Source organism: Mustela erminea, chromosome 4 (assembly GCF_009829155.1).
Source record: "Mustela erminea isolate mMusErm1 chromosome 4, mMusErm1.Pri, whole genome shotgun sequence".
Classification (NCBI taxonomy): Eukaryota; Metazoa; Chordata; class Mammalia; order Carnivora; family Mustelidae; genus Mustela; species Mustela erminea.
Window position 1 is genome coordinate 107,493,169 of NC_045617.1, and position 24,342 is coordinate 107,517,510.

Below are 24,342 nucleotides of genomic sequence, written 5' to 3' on the forward strand. Positions count from 1 at the left end.
ACAGACATACAGATGTGCACACATATATGCAAAAATGTGTAAGGCACACAGAAATGCCTGGTTGGCCTATATATTAAAAGATAAGATATTTGAGGGGATAAAACAGATGTAATTAAACACATTTAATCTGGTCATAAACATTTCACCTCTATCTCTTCTTGATAAATTCCCAGTTAATGTACAAGAAGAAGCAAGGAATTTAATTTATGCAGGATGGAGTGGAGTAAGTTCCAAATGACATCTGACATCTGTTCCCACAGAAACACTGCTGGTAGAATGGAATGAAATGTTAATTTTAAGAAGAAAAATTCCTGTCTTTTAAATATCTGGTAGAGAAATCTTTTCTAAAGTTTAGTACAATGAGAAATTGATGGAAGTGGAACTACAAGTGTTAGATTTCTAAGTTATTGTGTTAAGAATTAGTTATTCTGTAACATCCTTCAAGACTGTAATGGAAGGTACAAATTAGTTCATACAGTTAAAAATAGTTGAAAGTTATGCACAGCTAGTAATCTAAATGGGTATTTAATGTCATGAAGAATAACCTATTTCTTTTAATACTGTTTCCTTCTGAAATCAAAAACACTGGTCATTTGAAATAGTACAAAAGAGAAATCACAAATTTTTCCAGCATGAAGTGACATTTTGGTAAAGATATTACCATAGCTTTCATTTCATTTTCATTTTTGAAAAGCAAAGCATACTAATTTACACATTTTTAAATAATCTATGCCCATAATTTTCAAAATTTAGTGAGCAAATACATTACTTGAACCGCTTTGGTGAAAATAACTTTTAAGTTAAAAGTGAAAAATCATCGTTTATATGGATAACACTTTGAAATAAGTTATAGGAAAAAAATATATAGTTGGAATTTAACAGGGGAAAAAGATTAGAATGGACTGAAAGCAAGGAAGAAGAGTTGATGCAATAGAGAAAAAAACACCACTTTTAATTCAAAGTAATTTAATTCTGAATTTCCACAATTTTCAGTTTTCCTGGGTTATAGGTGAACCTCTTCTGAAAATCTGAATTGTTTTTTGTGGGAATTAAAGTTTCTAGGAAAGTTGGGTACGATGAACATTTATTTGCGTTTTCCATTGTGTAGTAGTTAGCTTTAATCTCAAAGGAGAAAAACTGTTCCATGTTAAATACAGCATGTGTCACAATGTATTGATGGTGGGGAAGGAGATATGTATTCTGACCAACAACTAATTTCAAAGACTGTGAAAAATGTCTTTCTTGCATAGGTCAAAAACTAATAAAACTCCTATCAGATACTATAAAAGTAACATGGTCTTGGTTTCCTGGTAACTACAGAGAAGTTTTGTGGCAAAATGTGATAAATGACTATTAATAAAACTGTGCCCATGTAGGAGATATAATAAAATCTCTACAGAGAATTTCTCGAAACCTGAATCTCCCATATACTTATGGCTAAAATTTAAAGGAATAATTTCTCTGTATTTTTTACCACCTGAAATTAACTGAAATTAGTAAACTTTTGCACAATGATATAATTGTAAAAATCTCTCTAAAGTCCAAATACACTATGGAGTATTATGCCTCCATCAGAAAAAATGAATACCCAACTTTTGTAGCAACAGGGACAGGACTGGAAGAGATTATGCTGAGTGAAATAAGTCAAGCAGAGAGAGTCAATTATATGGTTTCACTTATTTGTGGAGCATAACAAATAGCATGGAGGACAAGGGGAGATGGAGAGGAGAAGGGAGTCGAGGGAAATTGGAAGAGGAGGTGAACCATGAGAGACTGTGGACTCTGAAAAACAATCTGAGGGTTTTGAAGGGGCAGGGGGTGGGAGGTTGGGGGAACCAGGTGGTGGGTACTAGAGAGGGCACGGACTGCATGGAGCACTGGGTGTAGTGCAAAAACAATGAATATTGTTATGCTGAAAAGAAATTAAAAAAAAAAAAAAAGAAACTTTTTTTTTCAAAAAGAAAAAAAGTGGGAATGCCCAGGTGGCTCAATCAGTTGGGCATCCAACCCCTGATTTTGGTTCAGGTCATAATCCTGGGGTCCTGAGATGAACTCTTCCCCACCGGAATCAGGCTCCATGCTCAGCGTGTAGCATCTGCTTGGGATTCTCTCTCTCCCTCTACCCCTCCCCAACTCATGCTTGCTTGCTCTCTCTCAAATAAATAAATAAAATCTTAAAAACAAACAAACAAACAAACAACAACAACAACAAAAACCTTTTTCAAAAAAATTAAGAAAAAACAGAAATGAACAGAAGTAGAAAAATCCTGTCTAGAGAAATACAAACTGGAGAGGAAAATAAAAAATTTTTATGATGTTCTGGGTACCTGATAACTAATATCATACATCAATGCAAGATGATTAAAAGTCAGCAGGATGATTTAAATTATCTGTCCATAAAATTTTAAAGCAAAATATAGGTGACAGATCTTGATGGCTTACTTGTTTCCTATCCTTCTATACATTTACCCCTTGAAGTAAGGTGAAGCCATTGGAGATTTTCTCTGACCAAGGAAAAGTGAGGGGTGATATTGTGCTCCAGATCAGGATAGAAGCATTTAAGAGTCCTTGCTTGGGGGCACCTGGGTGGCTCAGTGGGTTACAGCCTCTGCCTTTGGCTAAGGTCATGATCTCAGGGTCCTGGGATCGAGCCCCACATCGGACTTTCTGCTCAGCAGGGAGCCTGCTTCCCGCCCCCCCCCCCCCGCCTGCCTCTCTGCCTACTTGTGATCTCTGTCTGTCAAATAAATAAATAAAATTTAAAAAAAAGTGTTCTTGCTTGACCACTGCTTTCCTCTTCCTCACTGGTAGTTAGAAATGGATGTACAATACATAGAAGCAGCTGGGACTACTGATCCACTAAGTGGGGGGAAAGCTGCCTCAGAGCTTCCCACTGTTTTGCAGCATATTTTCTGTGAGTGAGAATTTAAAAAAAAAAAAAAAAAAGTCTGTGGTGCTACTCTTAGGAGATTTTGTCTTTGAGCAGCATAGCAAAAAATATCCTATCCTGAGAGATAGATTCAATAAATAATTAAAAAATGGTTCATGTGTTTTTGTATGTATATGTAAATTTAGAAAGTAAAATGGTCACATAGGAATAGGAACATCAAATAGTAATAAAAAATGAAAAAAATCATTTTTAATGTTTAGAAAAATGTCACACAAAGCCAAAGTGGTTGATTATTCACATACTCTATTGGCTCTGTGTGACTGATCAGTAAAAATGATAAATCTTTGCATGGAATTTAACACTCAACATAACTTCTGTTTTTTACTACTATTAATGGGAATGCTTTCCCACCAATCTTTCTGTGCTTTAAAATTTGATCCAGGGTGTAGAAAAATTAATGCTAATTTAGAATTTAGATACACAGGTGGCTTTCCAGCTCTGCCATCTGTAGAGACTGACCTTGGACAGCTCACACAATCTCTGTGACTACTGCTCACATGTAAAGTTAAGGGAGGTGGGACAGCTACCTACTAATGGCTCAATTCCAAAGATCTACCTGCAGATCCCCAAATATTTGCCCTATTTTACCATTACCACACAATGGCCCTTATGTCTATTGTTTCATTTTCCTGAGTTCGTTTTCTTCCTATTTCATTGTTTCTGAGTATTAAAAATATTTCAAATCCCCACCAAAATGGGGACTCCTCCATAATGTGTTCACTCCTTTTTCATTAAAAATCATCTTTGTTTAAACTCCACTAGCACATAATCACTGCTTCTTGTGATATTTATTATTTTTGTTGATTAATTTTCATATTTTGCCTATATAATAATATACTACAAATTTTTCTAAAGTACACAATACATTCTTAAGATTATTTGTATACCACATGATACTCACAGTAAAGGAAAAATATTTTGTTATATATTCTCTAAAAATACTTTTAATAACAATGGATAAAAAAAGCACAAAAGGACCCAAGGACAAAAGTAAGGAAAGAAAAAGCTAAACTAGAACTTCTATAGAATTATTTTCCTATAAGGACTTTTTAGAAAAGGGTCACTACTTTTATTCTATCAAATCAAATTATTTGTTCTTTTACTCTATTAATCCATTTTCCCAAATATTATATTTCTATTTACTTTCTACTATCTAAAACCTGAAAGCTTTTACTGAATCTAGGTCTCAGAGTTACCAAGTACTATAATCAACTCTTTGGAGTGAATTTACTTGAAGAACTTTGCACTTCACTGATCTTTAAAGAATAGAGAACAACAACATTTCAAAATGCATTAGGATCATTTTAAGAGCAGAAAATGATACTTATGTAATTCAGGTTCTGTTACCTTATATTGCACATTACCTATTACTATAGTGTGGAATGAAAGAATTAAAGTTTAGTTAATGGTTATTTTTTAAGTTTCTATATTTTGATAAGAAATTTTTTTAAATTTCTGCATTTTGAAAAGACATATATGTATGTCATCTAAATATTTACTAGGTGAGCACAAAAATAACAAAACAGAGACCATAGCTGTATGATGTCACTGTGTTCACCATGCCTCCGAAAGTGAATGTTTAGGTAGCAAACATCCAGAGCATCCTAAAAGGACTTCTTTATGTGTATAATAAAAGGCCAATACATAACCTCTAAATAAATAATAGACTCAATTATGGTTTGCATAGTGATTAACAAAATATTTTTCCCACATACTGTTAAATTTAATACTCATTTAAGATAGATAAGACACATTAATATACAATATTTGTCTTTGAAGAAATTTGAAGAGGTTATAAGTCTATTAGAGAAAGACAATTATCATATGATCTCTGTGATATGAGGAATTCGAGAGGCAGGGCAGGGGGCCATGGGGGGAAGGGAGGGAAAAATGAAATAAGATGGGACCAGGGAGGGAGACAAACCATAAGAGGCTCAATCTCAGGAAACAAATTGAGGGTTGCTGGGTTGGGGGAGGAATAGGGTGGCTGGGTGATGGATATTAGGGAGGGTATGTGCTATGGTGAGTGCTGTGAATTGTGTAAGACAAGGATCACATTATATGTTAATAAAAAGAAGTGTGAAGAAGTTAAATTATTTGCCCAATATCAAACTGTTACAAGTTTTAAAGTCATGATTTGAGTCTAAGGTTTTTTTAATTCTAATTTATACTGCATTCTTTCTATAATCATAAGTGGGATGTCAAAATTTTTCACTTGGAAAATTTTAATATCTATTCCTTTAGCTCTTCTAAATAGTGGACATCAACTTGTGCATTAATCAGATGCTTTACCAGTGTACAAAATGTTTGCTGTTTTCCAGCTGTGAAGCTCTTCACAGCAACCTTCTGGAAAACACTCCAATATTATTTTGAGGAACTGTCTCTTCTGTTGAACGTGATAAGTTAAGCCTACATCAGGGACATGCCCTCCCATGGTTAGTGGTTTAAGCTATAAAGTCAGATGTTTCCTCCCAATACTGAGTCTTATGATGTATAAAGAGAAGACTACTCATGTCAGAAAACCCATCCTGTATCCAGTCCTTAAATCTCTGTATTTGATTTAGCTCTTAACAGTGCCCAGGTGTCTTTTCCAAGCCTTTCTGTTAATTCTGAGAGCTTATTTTATCTTCCGGCAACTTTCCTGTGCTTAAACTAACCAGAGGGGATTTGGGTTACTTGCATTTCAATCTGCAGTCTTCTATTCTTTGGCTATCTCCACTGGATCATCTACACTCAAATCTCAAGAATGCAGATTAAAATAGACCTAGGTCTTCCCAGATTTTGTTATATATCGCATGAAATTTTTGAATCTACTTATTTACCAGAGCATATTGTGGAAAATTAGTGAAAACTCTACCATTAGTCTTCTCCTTTTTAAGCCAAGTATATTAATAAGGGTTAATTAATACTTCACCTATGAAACACTGAATTTATCATTTATCTCCAAACCCACAGCTATACCTGAATACAGATTGCTTTCACTACCTTTAAACAAGGGTAAGATTGTTTATTTTGTTTTTTTAGACAGCTAGAATTTGATGCACATGGGCATTCACTTAAGAGTAGATAATCTTGGGGCGCCTATGTGGCTCAGTAGTTAAGTGTCTGCCTTCAGCTCAGGTCATGATCCCAGGGCTCTGGGATTGAGCCGCACATCGGGCTCCTTGCTCGGTGGGAAGCCTGCTTCACCCTCTCCCACTCCCCCTGCTTGCGTTCACTCTCTCACTGCCTCTCTCTATCAAATAAATAAATAAAATATTTAAGAAAAAAAAGTAAATAATCTTGATAGTTTGGAAAATAAATGGACCTCAAAATATATGTACTCCATCGTCTCCTTAAATATTTTAAAATTGCATATATCAGTGCTTTTGATCCTTTTATTTTGAAGAATATATCACTTTTGTAGTGAAATTAATGAGAATATACCAGATATTCAATAGTGATCTAAGTTTTAGAAATATCTAGTCCATAATTAGCTCATAAGCTATAGTTTATTATCAATTATTATCAGTACACTTTATAGATTTCCTTTATTTATATTATTAACACTGAAAGTTTGTCTCCAAAAGCAAGGGAAACAAAGGCAAAAATGAGCTTTTAGTACTTCATCAAAATAAAAAGCTTTTGCACAGCAAAGGAAACTGTCATCAAAGTAAAAGTTAACCAATAGAATGGGAAAAGATATTTGCAAAAGTCTTATCAGATAAAGGGCTAGTACCCCAAATCTATAAAGAATGTATCAAACTCAACACCCAAAGAACAAATGATCCAGTCAAGAAATGGGCAGAAGACATAAACAGATGCTTCTCAAAGAAGACATCCAAGTGGCCAATAAACACATGAAAAAGTGCTCAACATCACTAGGCATCAGCGAAATACAAATCAAAACCACAGTGAGATTACACCTCACACCAGCCAGAATGGCTAAGATAAGTAAGTCAGGGAAACAACAGATGTTGGCAAGGATGAGGAGAAAGAGGAACCCTCTTACACTGTTGGTGGGAATGCAAGCTTGTGCAGCCACTCTGGAAAACAGTATGGAGTTTCCTCAGAAAGTTGAAGATAGAGCTACCCTACAACCCAACTGGGTATTTATTCCAAAGATACAAATGTGGTGATCTGAAGTGGCACCTGCACCCCATGTTTACGGCAACAATGTTCATAATGGCCAAGCTATGGAAAGAGCCCCTGACAAATGAATGAAGACAATGTGGTACACACACACACACACACACACACACACACACACACACACACACAAAATGGGATACTACTCGGCCATCAAAATGAGTGAAATCTCACCATCTGCAATGATGAGGCTGGAACTACAGAGTATTACGCTAAGTTAAATAAGTCAGACTGAGAAAGACAATTACCATATGATCTCACTCATATGTGGAACTTAAGAAACAAAACAGGATCACGGGGGAAGTGAGGGAACGTAAAAACAAGAAGAAATCAGAGAGGAAGACAAACTATAAGAGACTCTTAATCATAGGAAACAAACTGAGGGTTGCTGGAGGGGAAGAAGTAGGGGGCTGGGGTAACTGGGTGATGGGAATTAAGGAAGGCATGTGATTAAATGAGCACTGGGTATAAGACTGAAAAATCACTGAACTCTACCTCTGAAGCTAATAATATACTATATGTTAATTAAATGAACTTAAACATAAAAAATTATAATTATATATATTTACCTTGATCTATTAATAAATATACAGATCATAAATGTAGAAATGGGAAACAAAGCCCCATTTTTTTAAGGTCTTGCTTCTTCTAGAAATTTTCTATACATGTCTCAGCAGCCAACACTTTGACCTTGTCTTTTCAGAAGCACTTATGATCAAGAAGTGCAGGTTTAGAAGCATGCCTATTGTGCTTTATGCAAGACTATAAAGCTCCAATTTTTTATTATTGCTAGAAAAATATTTATCATAAATAGTCCTATAATATTCATTCTCAGTTTTCTACATTATAGTAATTTTCCACTGGAAGATAATTATAATATATATAATAAATATATAATATATATAAAAATATTATAATTTTTCCCCAACTCTAGATAATTATCTAGAGTTGGGGAAAAATGTCTAATCACATAAAAAAGAAAGAATACTATCTAAGCATCACTAGCCAGTGGTATTAACCAGAGTCTGCCTCAAGTTGAGAGGATCAGACTTGGCAAAATAATTAGCCATAGCCATAACACAATGTCTGCAGGAGAGTTATGCAGCAGTCTAACTAGTGTTTACCACCAGGGAATCATCCCAGCTGTAAGAAATCATAATTTATCTGGATGGAGCACAAGAACATACATTTTTAACAATTCCCTTTGGTGCCTATCATTCAGCCAGGTGAATAAGCCAGGTGAATCCTAATTCAGGTTAAATATTGGAGAATCTGAATACCTAAACCCTAAAACCAAAACAAACAAACAAAACCCACTTTCTACAAAGTATGGGATATTTTTAATTGTTTTATGCATACCCTTCAACAAAGCAGCAACGGGTTTCCTATCAAACACTTAACCCTTTCAAAGAAAGCCAAGAAACTGAAATTAATCTAACTTAAAAAGCCTCTCTGTCACACAGATGTACATACACACACTTACATAGATACAGAATTGACAATTATACCTTATTATGCACAGGATAACTACTATAATAAGTTCTTATATTCAGGAATTATATCTTGCATATTTCATAAGTTTATCCTATAAAGGTTCAAAGAATGATTAATAAATTACAATTTTTTGAAACAAATACTTATGGAAGCACCTACTGGTGTTAGAAATAAGTATGAGAGAATCTTTGCAAATAAACATGTGAAATAGATTGGAAATAAGTAACTAAAGTTGATTCTGCCCATTTAATATATTTGAGTCCTACCAAATTATTAAAAAGATAAATTTTACTAGGTAAATGATGGTTTTGGATATAGATTGCATAATAAAAATGATGGATTATTCATAGATTTGGAAAAGACCATGAATATTATGTATTTAAATATTCTACTTAGGGTAGAAAAAATCTAATATTTATGGTACTTATATATAATTTACATCCTCCAATTTCCTCTATTCCTCCAAAATATGAGAGAGCTTAATAAAAGAATAATATAAAATAAGGTCATTGATAAAAGATAGGAGATAGTCACAAAAGCAATGCTCTGAACATAGGGAAGAGAATGGAAATGTTTATGAAAGTATACAAGCCCAAGTTAAGACAGTTATTGAGAATGGAAACAAACATCTCATTTAATTTTCGGGCAACTATATCAAACTAGGAAATGTGGGAGGATTATTTATTTTCATTCTTTAAGAAGAGGCAGAACATTAGTTTATCTGAATAGAGAAATTGATGGAACTAAACTCAAACAGAACTTTTTCTATAATATAGCATGTGGCATCTTCAATATCAAGTTTTAAAAAGATGTCAAAATCTCTTCATATAAATTTATCTTATATTTATAATATTCTATTAATGGTCAGCTTTATTATAAAACATCAAAAAACTAAATCAGCTCAATAAGCTTTATTATCATTCTGGCTTCAGGATTTATAATCAGTCACTTAACTATTTATATTACAAATATTTTTAAAATTTTAAAAAATACATATGAAGGCAAATATCATCTACAACTAAAGTCTATTAATCATTATTCAGCCTTTTCATCACCCTGTTCATTCTGTCCTGACTCCATAAGCTCATAAGCTCTGTGGGCCAGTATTAGCTCTAAAACATGGCAACAAAACCCTATTCAATAATTCTGATAGTCTCTAGTCAATCTACAGCTTTGAACACACACCTTACATTTTATAATCACCCATGTTAGGTGTCCTGCTTCCTAAAGTAGAAGTTAAAAACAAATAAACAAAAATACATATGTTTAGGTGCGCCTGGGTGGCTCAGTGGGTTAAAGCCTCTGCCTTGGGCTCAGGTTCATGATCTCAGAGTCCTGGGATCAAGCCCCGTGTCGGGCTCTCTGCTGAGCAGGGAGCCTGCTTACCCCTCTCTCTGCCTGCCTCTCTGCCTACTTGTAATCTCTGCCTGTCAAATAAATAAACAAAATCTTAAAAAAAATTAAAAAAAAATACATATGTTTAGAGTGCCCTGCATTGGGTTTATGCATTTGACTCAGGTTCTACCAATCAGCTGTCCAAGGGAGACTTGAATTCCGAAGTGAGCAACCAGAGGAGGCAACTGTACATAACAGGGATGCAATGTTCATACAAGCGTCAGGCAGCCAGACAGACATATTTGTTTTTATAATTTTCAACAAACACTGACAGAATGTGTAGCATCCAGTCTTGAGTTTTATAATATTGGCTTTTTGTTTCTGCTCTTTTCATGCTTGGTTTTTGAGTTTGTCCTATTGGAGCCACTATGGTGTGGTTGGACATGATTCTTGTCTGTAGAGGTATAGACTCTGACTTCTAGCTTTTAAGAGACTATTGCTATATTAATATTATTTAATAAATCTTTCTCTACTTAAACCTCCCAGAGTAGATTCTCCTTTCCTATATCTAAGCTTCTTTTTTTTTTTTTTAAAGATTTTATTTATTTATTTGACAGACAGAGATCACAAGTAGGTAGAGAGGCAGGCAGAGAGAGAGAGAGAGAAAGAGGGAAGCAGGCTTCCTGCGGAGCAGAGAGCCCGATGCAGGGCTCGATCCCAGGACCCTGAGATCATGACCCGAGCCGAAGGCAGCAGCCCAAACCACTGAGCCACCCAGGCGCCCCACCTATATCTAAGCTTCTTGATGGACATACAGTCTTACCAGATTACAGTACAAATATTACCAGTCTTGATATGTATGCTATGCTAAATCACACCCCCCTTACATACCTTATGTATACATGCTTATGATAGGTCATATAAACCCAGTCTAATCTAAGTACATGTTGGAGATTCAGATAACTCAGGTAAATGTGCTACATTTGTCCATAAAACGAGTTTTTCTTACACAGCTGTAATTTTCCATTCAAGAGATTTTGGATCCTGACTACTTTTTATGTCTGAGGGTCAATTTCAGGTTTATTCACTATGACATTAATGCATTTAGTTCATTAACGTATGACATAGTAATGTATTATCTGTACAAATTCCTACTGACCACAGATTGTGGGACCTGTCAGCCACCATAATCGTGTGAACTAATTCCTTAATCAATCAACAAACACAAATATATATAATACACACACACACACAGATGGATATATATGCATATATATGGATATGAAGATATACCTACACAGGTTCTGTTTCTCTGGAGGATTTTGACCAATACAGATTTTGGTACTAAAAGTGGTTCTAGCGAAACGAAATTGGAAGAATGAGTTTTCTTAACTTGTACTAGGATATGTGAAATTGGTTTTCTAATCATATTAGATTTGGAGTTGCCAATGACTTTATTTCCAATAGTAAAGAGTAAAGATAGTCCATGATGTGATCTGGCAATAGAGACATACAAAATGTTACCACTGAATCCTCCAAATCAAGCACTTATAAGAAGCGAGGATCTGGGTGACAATGTATACTGTACTTTCAAACAATTTGCTTAAACTAATAAATTTATATTATGACACTGGCTGGCTGCTCTTAACATCACTGGACAAAGTGAGTAAAGAAAGGATGAATTCCAGGATTTGAATTCTCGAATAAAATGTTACATAAATCACCTGAACATCTCTATGTGTGCTTTGAAGGAAATCCTCATGTGCTCTAACCACAGAGCTAACTAAGACTGCTGAAAATCAAAGAAAGAACCTCATCCTTTGACTAGCTGAATCACAATACAAGTTAAACTCCCAGGCTCACAGCATGTCTATTGTTAAAGTGAGGGCATTAACTGGGAAGGAACTGGATCCTGAAAAAGAATATAGATGTATGGGAAGAACCTGATAGAGCTGGGAACACCAAATCTCTAAATTTAATGACTGATCTTTCCCAGTGGAAGAGACCGTCACCCCAAATGGGCCTCTCTACTTCCTTAGGAAATTAACCCTGCATTGCCTGAGGAAAGAGCAATGGACTCCCTTGAGGAAATGCCATCCATGACAATGCCAATTCTTCTTAGGACCCCACCCTTAAAAACTCACCTTGCTTCTAGAACTATAACTAGACTTAATCACAGAAGGCCCCTAAAGGTGAGGTAGAATGCGTGACCCAGGACTCTCCAAAAGAAGTACTTGAGTTTTCTAACTTATACAGATAGAAATTCAGAGAACATGTAGATTTAGATATTAAAGGTGTGCAATAATGATGGAAGGGATATTAAGTTGGATCAAGACAAATTTATTAATATAACTTCTACAAATAAAACTAAAATTTTATGTGTGCTTATGACTCTATTAAAGTTGATAAAGTTAGTGTCTATTATAATTCAATGATATAATGAAAATCCAACTATACTTCTTGGAAAATATCTCAACTTATACATATATCCAGCTTAAATTTTGCTAGTATAATTCCATTCATCATTCATATTTAATGTATACATATAAAAATACAAATTTACTAAATGGTTTTACATATATAATTAATCTCTATTACTTTATTTGATACCTTGTAACAAGCTAAATAAATACATGTATGAAAGCACAGATAGGTTGTAGATAATTAGATGAATAAATTGACAGAAAAATATATAATGCATTACTTTGTTAAGCTATATTTTTAAATGCCTAACACTGACAGATTTTATGAAGCAATAAACTTGGATTACTCTATAGCTTATCAAAACATATTTTATTAATTCATATTATGTAGCACTCATAGAGTAAGCTATTAATTTATTAAGTACTCATAAAGGAATTCTATTCCTAATTAAATGAAATAAAGTAAAATATTCTGAAAAATAGGCTAACCTTCTCTCTCTCTTTTTTATATACTCATGGGTATTTGATATTTTCTGGCTATCTTTTAGGTCTGAGTGAACTGGAATAAGTGTTCTCTTTCATATCTTCTGATATGACATAGATTACTATTGTCAATCTTTTTTTTCCCCTGTTTTAAGGTCTCATTAACATTAATGCACTTCCTTGAAAGAAAATGTTTCAGAAACAAATTCTAAACCTCAACATTCCTATATAACCACTAAATATAACAGTAATTTTTTTTTAAAGATTTTATTTATTTCTTTGACAGAGAGAGATGACAAGCAGGCAGAGAGGCAGGCAGAGAGAAAGGAGGAATCAGGCTCCCTGCTGAGCAGAGAGCCCGATACGGGACTCGATCCCAGGACCCTGAAATCGTGACCTGAGCCGAAGGCAGCGGCTTAACTCACCGAGCCACCCAGGCACCCCAAATATAACAGTAATTTGAAAGGTAGTATAGATCTTTTCTAAAAATAACAACATAAATATTAAATTTTAAAATAAGAAATGGATAATTGGAAAATTGGATTTAAAATGTCTATGTCATTTTCTGATACATTTTCTGGCTTAAGTCTCTGAAATATAACTTTGTGATCATTTTATTGCTATTTGTACTTTGACTAGTTTGTCCATTTTTATTTCTCACAGAAATAAAAAATCACAATTTTCACATTTGTGAGGCCAGCCCAAGATTACCTTTAAGTTGTAACTAAAATAACAGAAGATAGAGAAGATCCCACTTTCTGAGGGATACAAAAAAGTGCATTTTTTCCTCTGTTGCATTTTTGGCTGCTATCTTGTAATACTTTTTAGAGTTAGTCAGCATTTTTGAAGCTTATACAGATTAGAAATCTCGTTAGAAATACCCTGACAGCAAGAAAATCCATGTTATCTTCTATGCATAAAAATGATCATTCTGGAGAGGCACTTTCCTTTCAATAGCGCTTGGGAGCTTGTTTAAATAATGTAGCAGCAGGATGAAATTTTCAGATAAATTAGAAAAGTACAAAAATATAAAGAATTATGAAATGGCTACCCACAGAAAAATTATTAATAGGAAATTTTGTAAACATACAAATATGAGTGGCATAGCAATTTGAATTGTGAGTCCAGAAGTAATCTAGTTCCTAAGGCAAAGAGAATGAAATTTGGGAACTACATAGTTTAACTTATGACAGTATACAGAAAAGTCGGGAAGAAAAATTCCCCAGCTACTGCTGGAACTTAACACATCTTGTAACAATATTCTGGGCGATGATGTCATGGACTACTTTGGCCTCTACCCACGATGAGTTTGCCGGGACTAGCAAAGAATGCTTCCTGGGATAGACAGGCAACCCGGGAACCAAAAGAAATTTCTGACCTACCCCAAATATTCTCCCCAACCATTTCTTTATTATGTCTATTGGATATCATAAATAAAGAAAATATTAAGTTAGATTTTACAGCCAGTAAATTAATTCTACTTGGAACAATGTTATTTACATACCTCTACCTCTATATAATAAAATATGTTTATTTCAATCTTTGTTTTTATATATTCTCATTCTGCTATTGCTCAATTGCTTAATAATTAAAATTACTATACAGTATGTATGTATCATACTTCCAAATTAACAATCTAGTCCTTATATATTATCTCAATCTCTGCCAAATGTAGACATGTCCTGCTGTCATTTGTTATTTCTTGTTTTGGGTACCTGTTATTTCAATAAGCTTTTAAAAAACTCAGTTTCATTCCATTAGTCCTTCAAGTATTATATTTTCTAAGCACCCAGGCAAAATTATTGACTATTTATTGACATCAAGTCAGAATCTTGGTTGAATTAAAAATAGAATTTCTACATCTTTTGAATTAAAAATTAGGACCTAGAAACCCATGGAAATATATAAATATCTTCAACACTTAACATATGATGTCTTTAATACCAATAAAAATACATTATCCCTAATAAGTAAAAATAATTCTTTAAAAGAACTAAAAATGCTTTGAGTGAAAAGAAAAAGAAAAATATCAAAATAAGTTGTCAGTAACATGCTGACATTTATTTATGGTGTGCAGCTTCACAGTGAAATTTAAATTCTTTGTGGTCATGGGCTTCTTCATATTTGATGCAATTTAAAATAGCTAATGGGGTTTTGTTGTTTTGTTTTTTGTTGTTATTATTGTTTGGATGGCTGCCAGTTTGTTAGCTGGTTTATTGATTTTTTTTTAACTTCAATGGGAAAATGTAAAAAAAAAAAAGAAAAAAAAAGAGATTAAGTTTGGACCAGCTAAAGGACTCTTACGCTCTAGTAATATTATCACCTCCCATTAATACACTGGATTTCTTTCAGGAAACTCAAGATCCATTCAGTAGTTCTAACATTTGGGGTAAGTAGACAAAGGGAAGATGGACTGTCAACCTATATAATAGGGAAACTGAAAAAGAAGTAAGGTGCTTTATAGAGATTACTGTCCCTATCTGAAACAAGACCAAAAGCCATTTCTCCTTTAGCTACTTTGGTCCAGAATGGGTGAACTTCATGCTTATACTTTTCCTGCCATGTGCTTTGGAATACTCCACAGTATAAAAATGAGCTCAGCATAAATAATAAATATCTCAATACAAATATCTCATGTTAAGATGAATATACTGGGTCATTTCCCTTGGGAAGTTAATTTGTACTACTTCTGATGAAAAGCTGCTCATCTTCCTTATTACAAGATGGCTATTTTATAACACTTTAATATAAATGCTTGACCTTTAGAAATCCAGTTCTTTTGGAGAAAATCCCCGATGCGCTTACAATTAGAACCAATGTTGAATATTTTGTGTTGCCAGATCACTAATTAAATTCCTGCACATAACCTTTTTCTTTCTGAAATGCAACATTTAGTAAATTATTTTATAATTATGCAAACATTGTTTTGCATAGCGTTTGCATTTTAATGAGTTTAGGGGAAACCACAATTTAGAATGAAATCAGAATCTGAAAGAAAAGGTGTACTAAAGCTAAAAAAGCTGCCATCTAATCCTCAGGACACATACTACTTTCAGCGAGGCTGTAATTCTTTTACCATTTTAAATTTCCATATTTTCTGGGTTTTTTTTTTTTTCAGTTTTTGAGGAAGTTTAAATATAAACCCATGAAGGACAGAATAAGAATCTTCCAGAGTGAAGAGGAACTGTCCTCTTTCCCACAGCTTTTTAATATTATCTCTCAAATATGTGTCTATGGCTCCTGTCTTCTATTTGGTTAAAAGAGCCTTCAGTAAGCGCAAAGCCTAAGGATCAATGTAGACAGAAGTATAATTCCCATCATAATTCCCTTGATTTCAGTAGTATTTCAATCACATGAATAGAGCAGAATATTAGTAACATGCTAAATATATATTAATTGTTTAATTAAAGGCAATTTTGTGACAGAATTACCTAAAAATATTTGAATTTCTTATTTTGTCAAACATTTTGATCTCACACTCATTTTCTATTCTTTAGAATATAATCAGTATACATAAGCCTCAAGCTTGCATATAAGAGAATATTATAAGTAAACACCTGGCTCAAATCGTGGCATGACTCATGTGACACATTTGGTATCAGTTGTCTGAGCCTTTTGCTAAATTTTCTGTGCCATGATGTGCTTTATAAAATAAAATACATGAACCAATAAATAGGAGTAAAATATACTATAAGACAAGCAATATCACATGATAAACATGTAGATGACAGATACACACATGCACATATATGTATATGCATGTGTGTGTATTTTATATATATATGTAAAATCAGCAAAGACATACATCTTTAAGTACATCACTACCCAAGACATTTAATTTGTAGTCATAGTCACTTCATTCATTTAACTCATCTACTGATCTCTTATTATATCTTTTAGGTACAAACATGAAATAAATGTATATTTAGACAAACAAAAAATGGAGAATTCATCACAGCAGAAATGCTTACAATAATATGCTAAATAGTTATTATCATACATATGGTAAGAGAAGGCCATTGGAAGCCTGGAAGTATACGAAGGAAATAACAACAATAAAAGACCAAAATGAAGGTAAATCAAAATAAATATTGTCTATATAAAATGATAACAATAGTGTCATGCACAGTTTTAAGTATATGCAAAACAACATATTCAAAACTAAGCACTTATCTGGAGGGTTAAATGTGGCAAAAGTGTGTAAGGCCTACGCATTTCCTGAAACATGGTACAAACACTAATTTATATTAAAATACGTTAAACTAATTAAAATGTTGTAATCTGTAGGGTAAGCATCTAAGAAGAGCAAAAGTATATTTAAGAGGAATAAATAGAATAAGAAAATACGTAATTAACCAAAAGAATATAGGAAGGGAGAAAAAAATGTATTAGAGAACATACAAAACAAATGGAAAACAAATAATGTAAGGACATATTTCAATCCAAGTACAAAATAAAATAATTATGTGAAACATAAATGAACTAAAATCTCCATATAAAAGACAAAAACAAAAGTAATACTAGACAAAGGAGTATCCCAGAAATAGGTATTAAAAAGGAAAATATATTTATTTTATAAAAATGTGATTTATAAGATAAACTGAAGTTTGGGAATATAAAACATGGCACAGCATAACATACTTTGAGCTACACAAGTGGCATAGCATAACATACTTTGAGCTACACAAGACAGCCCCAATTAAAAAAGCAAAATTTTAGAACTACTTGGAAATTATTAGAAAAAAAAAAAAAAATGACACAAGGACCTCTAACTTATTTTTATTCCATGTATATATATGTGTCCATTTCATATATATGTATATGTATGTTTATACCTATGAAAGCATACAGGGAAGTGAATCCAACATTTTGCTACACATCAAAACCATATGGGAGTCTGGTGTACAGAGTGAAAGATTTTTGTTCTTCAACACTACTTTCAAACACTTGAATATGCTACACTTGAGGTGGCACTAAAAATCTCTCTTCCTCAAAAATCTCTTGAGATTATTTTTCTCCAACCTGATATGAAAATCATAGGAAAGAAATTTTAAAGAATATATACAAATTTTATTATTTCTAAATATCCAACTACTATTCTAAAAGAATTATCATATGCTAAGCCACTATGAACCCAACATTCATTACTTTTGCCCTCAAGGCACACACTGCTAACAAATTACAAGAAATTATTACAAATTATAAAAGACTTCACAGTAGGGATTTTTCTCAGGAACTTTCCCTTGAGCCTACCAGTAGCTACCAGTAATCCTCTACAGTTAGGTAAACTATAAAAATAATTTCATTTCTCTGTATGTTTTCAAAATAAAAAGGAAAAATATACCAAAAGCAATTATTGATGACCCTATTTTGTATTAATGATGCAGTAAGGGGCACCTGGGTGGCTCAGTGGGTTAAAGCCTCTGCCTTCAGCTCAGGTCATGATCCCAGGGTTCTGGGATCAAGCACCACATCCGGCTCTCTGCTCAGCAGGGAGGAGCCTGTTTCTCCAGCTCTCTCTCTGCCTGCCTTTCTGCCTACTTGCGATCTCTGTCTGTCAAATAAATAAATAAAATATTTAAAAAAAAATGATGCAGTAACATTGGAAATTAAGAACCAAAGAATAAACAAAATTTCCAAGTAACTTAGAAATCTTATCTTCAAACACCATATTGACTCACAGACAAAGCTGGAAATCAAGCATGAAATAAGTCTACTTAGAAAGCAGTAAAACTAAAAAAAATAAATAATAAAAACCTGTATATCGAATTTCTAAAATACAGGCAAAATAATACCCCAAGTAAAATCTATAGCTCTAAAAGTTCGCCATTAAATAACAAATTAACTAAAGATTACAAAGAAACAAAAATTAAAGAATAAAAAGAGCAAGACCTTGTGATGTTTCCTAAAGCTAAAGAAAGGAATTCTATTGTTAAATATATAAAATACTAAATATAAAGCAGAAAACTTGAGAATTTTAAGTTTATGAATAGTAAGGTCCTCGAAAATAACAACTGTATTAAACTACAGCTAATCAGAAAACACACATACATATGTAAAAATCAAGATAAAATTGAAAAATTAACATTAAGTCAGATAAAATTATTATTATATGACAATTAAAATTCAAAGCCATTAATATTAATAACTAAATCAAGTCACATAACTTAGTAAAATAACTCAATAAAACCCTGGAAAGTGATGATAAATTTTTAAAAAGAAATAATCTTCCTAAGACTAATATTTAAATTATTAGTTATTTGCAATAAAAATAAGGAATTTTTATAACTTTCAATTTTATTTTAAATATTTCAGGGTGCAGAGTAAAAAGGAATGTCTTTCCTGCTTTGTATAAAGTAAGCATAAATGTGTAAGACTGAAAACAAAACTGCTAAAAATACATATAAAAGACCAATTTGTGAATGCATGTATATATTCAAAATTTATTTAAATTTAAATTAAAAAATTATAAAAATAAAAGTAAATGTTATTGTACTAAATGGCTATTATGCAATATTATTACTTCACCTCCTATTAAGATTTTTAAATTAGAAATGAAAGATTCCACCTTATTTATTATCTATTCAATATCAAGCTGAGACTTTAAAAAGAAAAGAAAGTTGTCATGGGGAGGGTAGAGAACCACAGAGCTGTGCAAGTCAAATTTATAAGACTATAGCAGAGAAGAAGTTTGCTTTTAAGATAGAGGCCCTTACTATATAATCATTTGAGAAGAAAGCAGACTGTTAAGGAGGCTTAGCTCAGGCCCACTTTATTTATTTTTTATTTTATTTATTTATTTTTTAAAGGCCCATTTTAAATATGGGAAAGCTGGGCCTAATTGTCAAGAACTACTTGGATCCTCCTGCTAACCAAAGAGCTTCCTAGCCTCTCCCTGTACCAAAACAACCATAAGAGGAGGAAAAGGAGAATTTGGTTACTTAAGTCAAAGGCAGGAGAAACCCAAAATATTTTAAATAAAGACAAAGATAACTCAAGAATTTATCCAACTAGCTCACAGCTCTTATTTTGACTATAAGCCATTTTAGAAACCAGCAATGTTGAAAGTGTCAAACTGACAAGGAAAAAAATTAACTAAAAATAAATAAAATTTTTATTCCATTACTAAAATATCATAGATATGAATAACAAGATAATTTGAAAAATGCTATTGCCTGAAAAAAACCCACTGGAATTACTCCCAGATTTTAAAATCTCTAGACAACTTCAGATAATTACACTCGAATTAAGTTTAAATCATGTAAGATCCACCCAAGTATATGGTCTTCCCATATGATGACATCATCTTGCTCAAGGAGTTAATGCTCACCAGGAGAATAGACTAGATGGGTTCCTCACACTGTGCTGAGTGACAGCTCTCACTTGAAGCTGAATTTTAAATTTTCGTATCCATACCAACCTTCTTCACGAATATAATAGGCTAGAAGAGCCGTTCTCTGAGTGTGGTTCATGATCCAGCAGCATCAGCATCACCCAGACCTACTGAGCCCCCGAATTGCTGAATGAGAAATATCTGAGATAGGGCTGACACTCTGAGGTTTAACATCCAGGCGAGTCTCATGAGCATTCAAGTTTATGATCTCCTGGGCCAAATATACAGGGACAACATTTAACCTAGAAGTTTGCATATAAGGCTGAAAACTCCCCCAAAAGGTGATGGGATAAAGAAAGAAGTGATTATACTTATGAAAGGTATGGTAATAGTACCTTATACATTTCTATAGGAAACACATGAGTTCATAGATGGAGGTTGTGAAGCTAGATTAAGGGGATAAAAGAGAGGGGGTAGAAACCAGATGGAAGAGGAGAAAAGGAAAGGAGAAATAAAAAAATAAAGGGAAAAAAAATAAAGGGAAAGAAACTAGGTAGAAGAGGAGAGACTGGATAGAGGAAAACTCCAGATAAAGGGAGAGAGAATGGACATGTGGAGAAGCCAGACAGAGGGAGAGAAAGAGGTGGAAGAGAAAAGGGGCACTGATTTTAAAGTGCTGCCCAAATATTCTGCTTTCAGTGGGATTAACTGTGCAACTTTGGGAAAGTTGAGACTCATCAGTTTCTTCACATTTCACTGCATGAAGACTTTAAAGGTAGACTGAATATTCAGATATGAGGAAACCCACAGAGTTCTTTGCAATTCAGTAGAAACAGAGAGACTTCATAGGAGATATAGGCCTGCTTAATAATACAGGCTTGTAAATCTTAAATTGGGTTTAATTTTTTATCCCCAACTGAAGAGTGAGTCATACCTATTTTCTACAATATGTCAGTGAGTGCTACATGTGGTTTAACTATATAGTGTGTGTATGTGTGTGTATATATACACATAAATACAAATTTAATGATCATATAATTTATAGCCAATATACATCTTGATATATAAAATGACAGGGTGCTCGCTGATTATTTGTGCACATATACATATGTACATATGCACACAGACTATAAATATATCAAAGGACATTTTCTCTTAGTAATGGTATTAAGAGGAGTTAAATTCTATTCTTTATTCCATTTTATGTACACTTAATGCTTAATATATTTTCACTAAATTTTGGACGATATCCTGTTTATAAAACAGGTGTATGTATGTATTTGGTTTTCCCTAAGGCAGATACCTATGTTTCAACAACACTAGCACCTTTTATGCTATTTTATTTTTACTAAGAACATGATTGAAATGTGAAATTTGAAGTAATGGGACAACCTTTTTAACAAGCTTACCAAAATTCGTACACTCAAATATATTTTCATTTAAAAAACAAAAAGAACAAAAAAAGAACTAATCTAGATAGCCATACATTTATTCCAATAATATTGCCATTCTATTCTTGAAACTTACCCTTTTCAATTGCTTCTAAAACCTTCAGGATATTACTTTAAATATTAAATAGATAAAAATATTTTTCATTTTAAGATGGAAATGCAAATAATGTTTAGAGTTGGGTCTGCTTAATAAAAGGGGATATCAAGTTGCACATAACTTTTTTTTATTATTTTACATAAAGTTAGGTGTGATTTAAAAGTGACAATATTATTTTATTCTGTGTGGCCTCCATACTGCTTTTTATAAAGCAATTAAAATAGTCCTGAAATTATTATTAATAATCATTTCAGTGTAAGAACAAGCATATAATCTCAAACAACATAAATGTGAGTGCTTAATTTGTGATATTTTTAAATCAAAGGATGCCTTTTACTACACAGCAACTGTGAGTATCATCTTCTGTGACTTTACAGAGGATATAGTATGTTTGTAGTTTTATGGAATTTTTTTAATCTTACTAATGGAACATTAAACTGACCTGGAAAATACAGAATTAAATTTTAGTTTTGATCTAAGCACTCAGTGTGCCTGGCAGCCAAAGAGGAGGTTGAAGGGCAATATCATAGCTGTTTAGGTGAAATTATTGAGAGGTTAAGGCTGCCTGTTCTTCTCCTCAGAACTTTGACATATATATCACAGTCTCTACAGTTCAGCCTGGCCTTTTTAGCCTCATTTGCATGAGCCAAGGCTGTATAGTCAGCAAAGTAACTGCCCAAAGAACCAATCCTATTAGTCCAAGTGAAGATATTTCTTCTTTGCTAAATGAGAAAGCAGGCTACAATACCAATCATTAGATACATTTGAAAAACATTAACAACATGTATTAACATTAGCCCCTAGAGAATTTGATTTCTCAGAAATACTTGCCTGTAAATCCTGGGATACATTTGCAGTAGAAATAGCCACTTAAATGTATACCGGTTGCTTCATTTTTGCAGGGCACAGATTTACAATCTTCAGTTTCTATTTCACAGATGTTTCTTTCAGATCTTTGCGGACAGCTACAGTTGCAGTTGTGCAAATGGACCAAGCAGAAGCCATGCACTGATGTACTCTGGTTTCCTAAGCAATCTTCAACACTGAGGTTATAGAATCCGTCCATGTAAACAGGAGAACAGCTGCATCTGCAACATGCAAAAACAAAAAATCCAATTAGTTGTAAAATTTAAATATATATTCATTTAAATACATAGGATAACAATACATTAAATATGGTTGTGGGCACACTTTTAAAATATTCTTAGAGAAAATGTTGGTTCTTAGCAAAACTTAATATTGCTTATTGTACAGAGTGAGTAAAAAGAACTTTAGCAAAAGACAGACCTAGACTCAAACACAGGTTCTGCCACTAATTTCTATGTAACCTAGGATAGCGTCATTAACCCTCCTGAGGCTAAATGACAAGGTTAACGTTTGTCAGAATTTCTGTGAAAATCTGCAGTGTGAGAGCCTGACAATTAGCTTTCTGATTGCAAGGTGAATGCTCAACATAAACTTCTGAGTGTCCGGCATTCATTTCAAAGATATTTATCCTGAATAAACACACTGCCAGCTACATAAATAGATGAAGAGCCAGCCTGACCCACCTGAAGTTCCCCTTTTTACAAAACCTTGGTTGACCTAGATAACCAACCTTATGTGTGACCTTTCTTTTCCCTTCCTGCTCTTTAACTTCCGTTGGCTGGCGTGTTTTAAGAGTGTATTTATTTATTTGACAGACAGAGATCACAGGTAGGCAGAGAGGCAGGCAGAGAGAGGGAGGGGTGAGCAGGCTCCCCGCTGAGCAGAGAGTCTGATGCAGGACATGGTTTCAGCATCCTGGGATCATGACCTCAGCTGAAGGCAGTGGCCTTAACCCACTGAGCCACCCAGGCGCCCCAGCTGGCGTGGTTTAAATTCACCAACAGAATGAATCCGAGAAACCCTAGGCACCACCCCTCCATCTCAATAAAGCCACAACTCTAGGTCTGCTCTCTTTTTACCTGATATTTAACCTGTGTGGCCTGCCCTGTTAGCCGGAACCCGAGATTAAAAGCCAAAAACAAACAAACAAAAAACAAACAAAAGAAAAGCCCTTGCTCTTTCACTGAGGTGCACCTTGCAATCCTGAGAAAGAAAACAAAACAAACACAGGAGACAGTCCGGCAACACTGGCTTGAGGAAATGCCTGTGTAGGGTCTCCAGAAGTTAGCACCGACCCTAGCGAGTGCCCTAGAATTCCCCGCAGGTAGGTGAGTGTCCCAGGCATTGGCAGCTGACAAGTGAGTGACAAGCGCCCCAGGCATTCCTTATCAGTAGCATTACTATGGACAGCCTGAGAGAAGCACAAAACAAATTTGAAATATTTAACCTCATGCCTAAGAGAAATGGGGTTTTAATTAATAACAGTTTCCATTGAAAGTATCCATTCATTCATTTCTATATTCATTCCTTAGATACAGATCTTTGTGTTTTCTATATGACTGGCATTGACCTAAACATACCGAACAAACATTCTTGGGTCTTCTTTATAGATTAGGCACCACCTTTGGTAAAGTGGATTATGAGATGCTATCTTATAACAATTATACACTATATAATATGCACACATTATTCCTTTGAATATTGTATATACATGCACATAAAGCATCAGAAAAAGAACATGTGAGGTAAGAAAGAAACCTAAATCAAAGATAATCTTTGGT

The 24,342-nt window shown here is 33.7% G+C and overlaps 1 protein-coding gene across 1 annotated transcript in view; it reads right to left on the bottom strand.

Moving 5' to 3' along the window:
* Window positions 1-24,342, bottom strand: part of EYS (eyes shut homolog) — a 1,637,266-nt gene that overhangs the window by 1,455,846 nt on the left and 157,078 nt on the right. Inside the window, 1 exon segment of the mRNA XM_032341352.1 lies at window positions 22,526-22,782. Coding sequence (XP_032197243.1) covers window positions 22,526-22,782 — 257 coding nt within the window.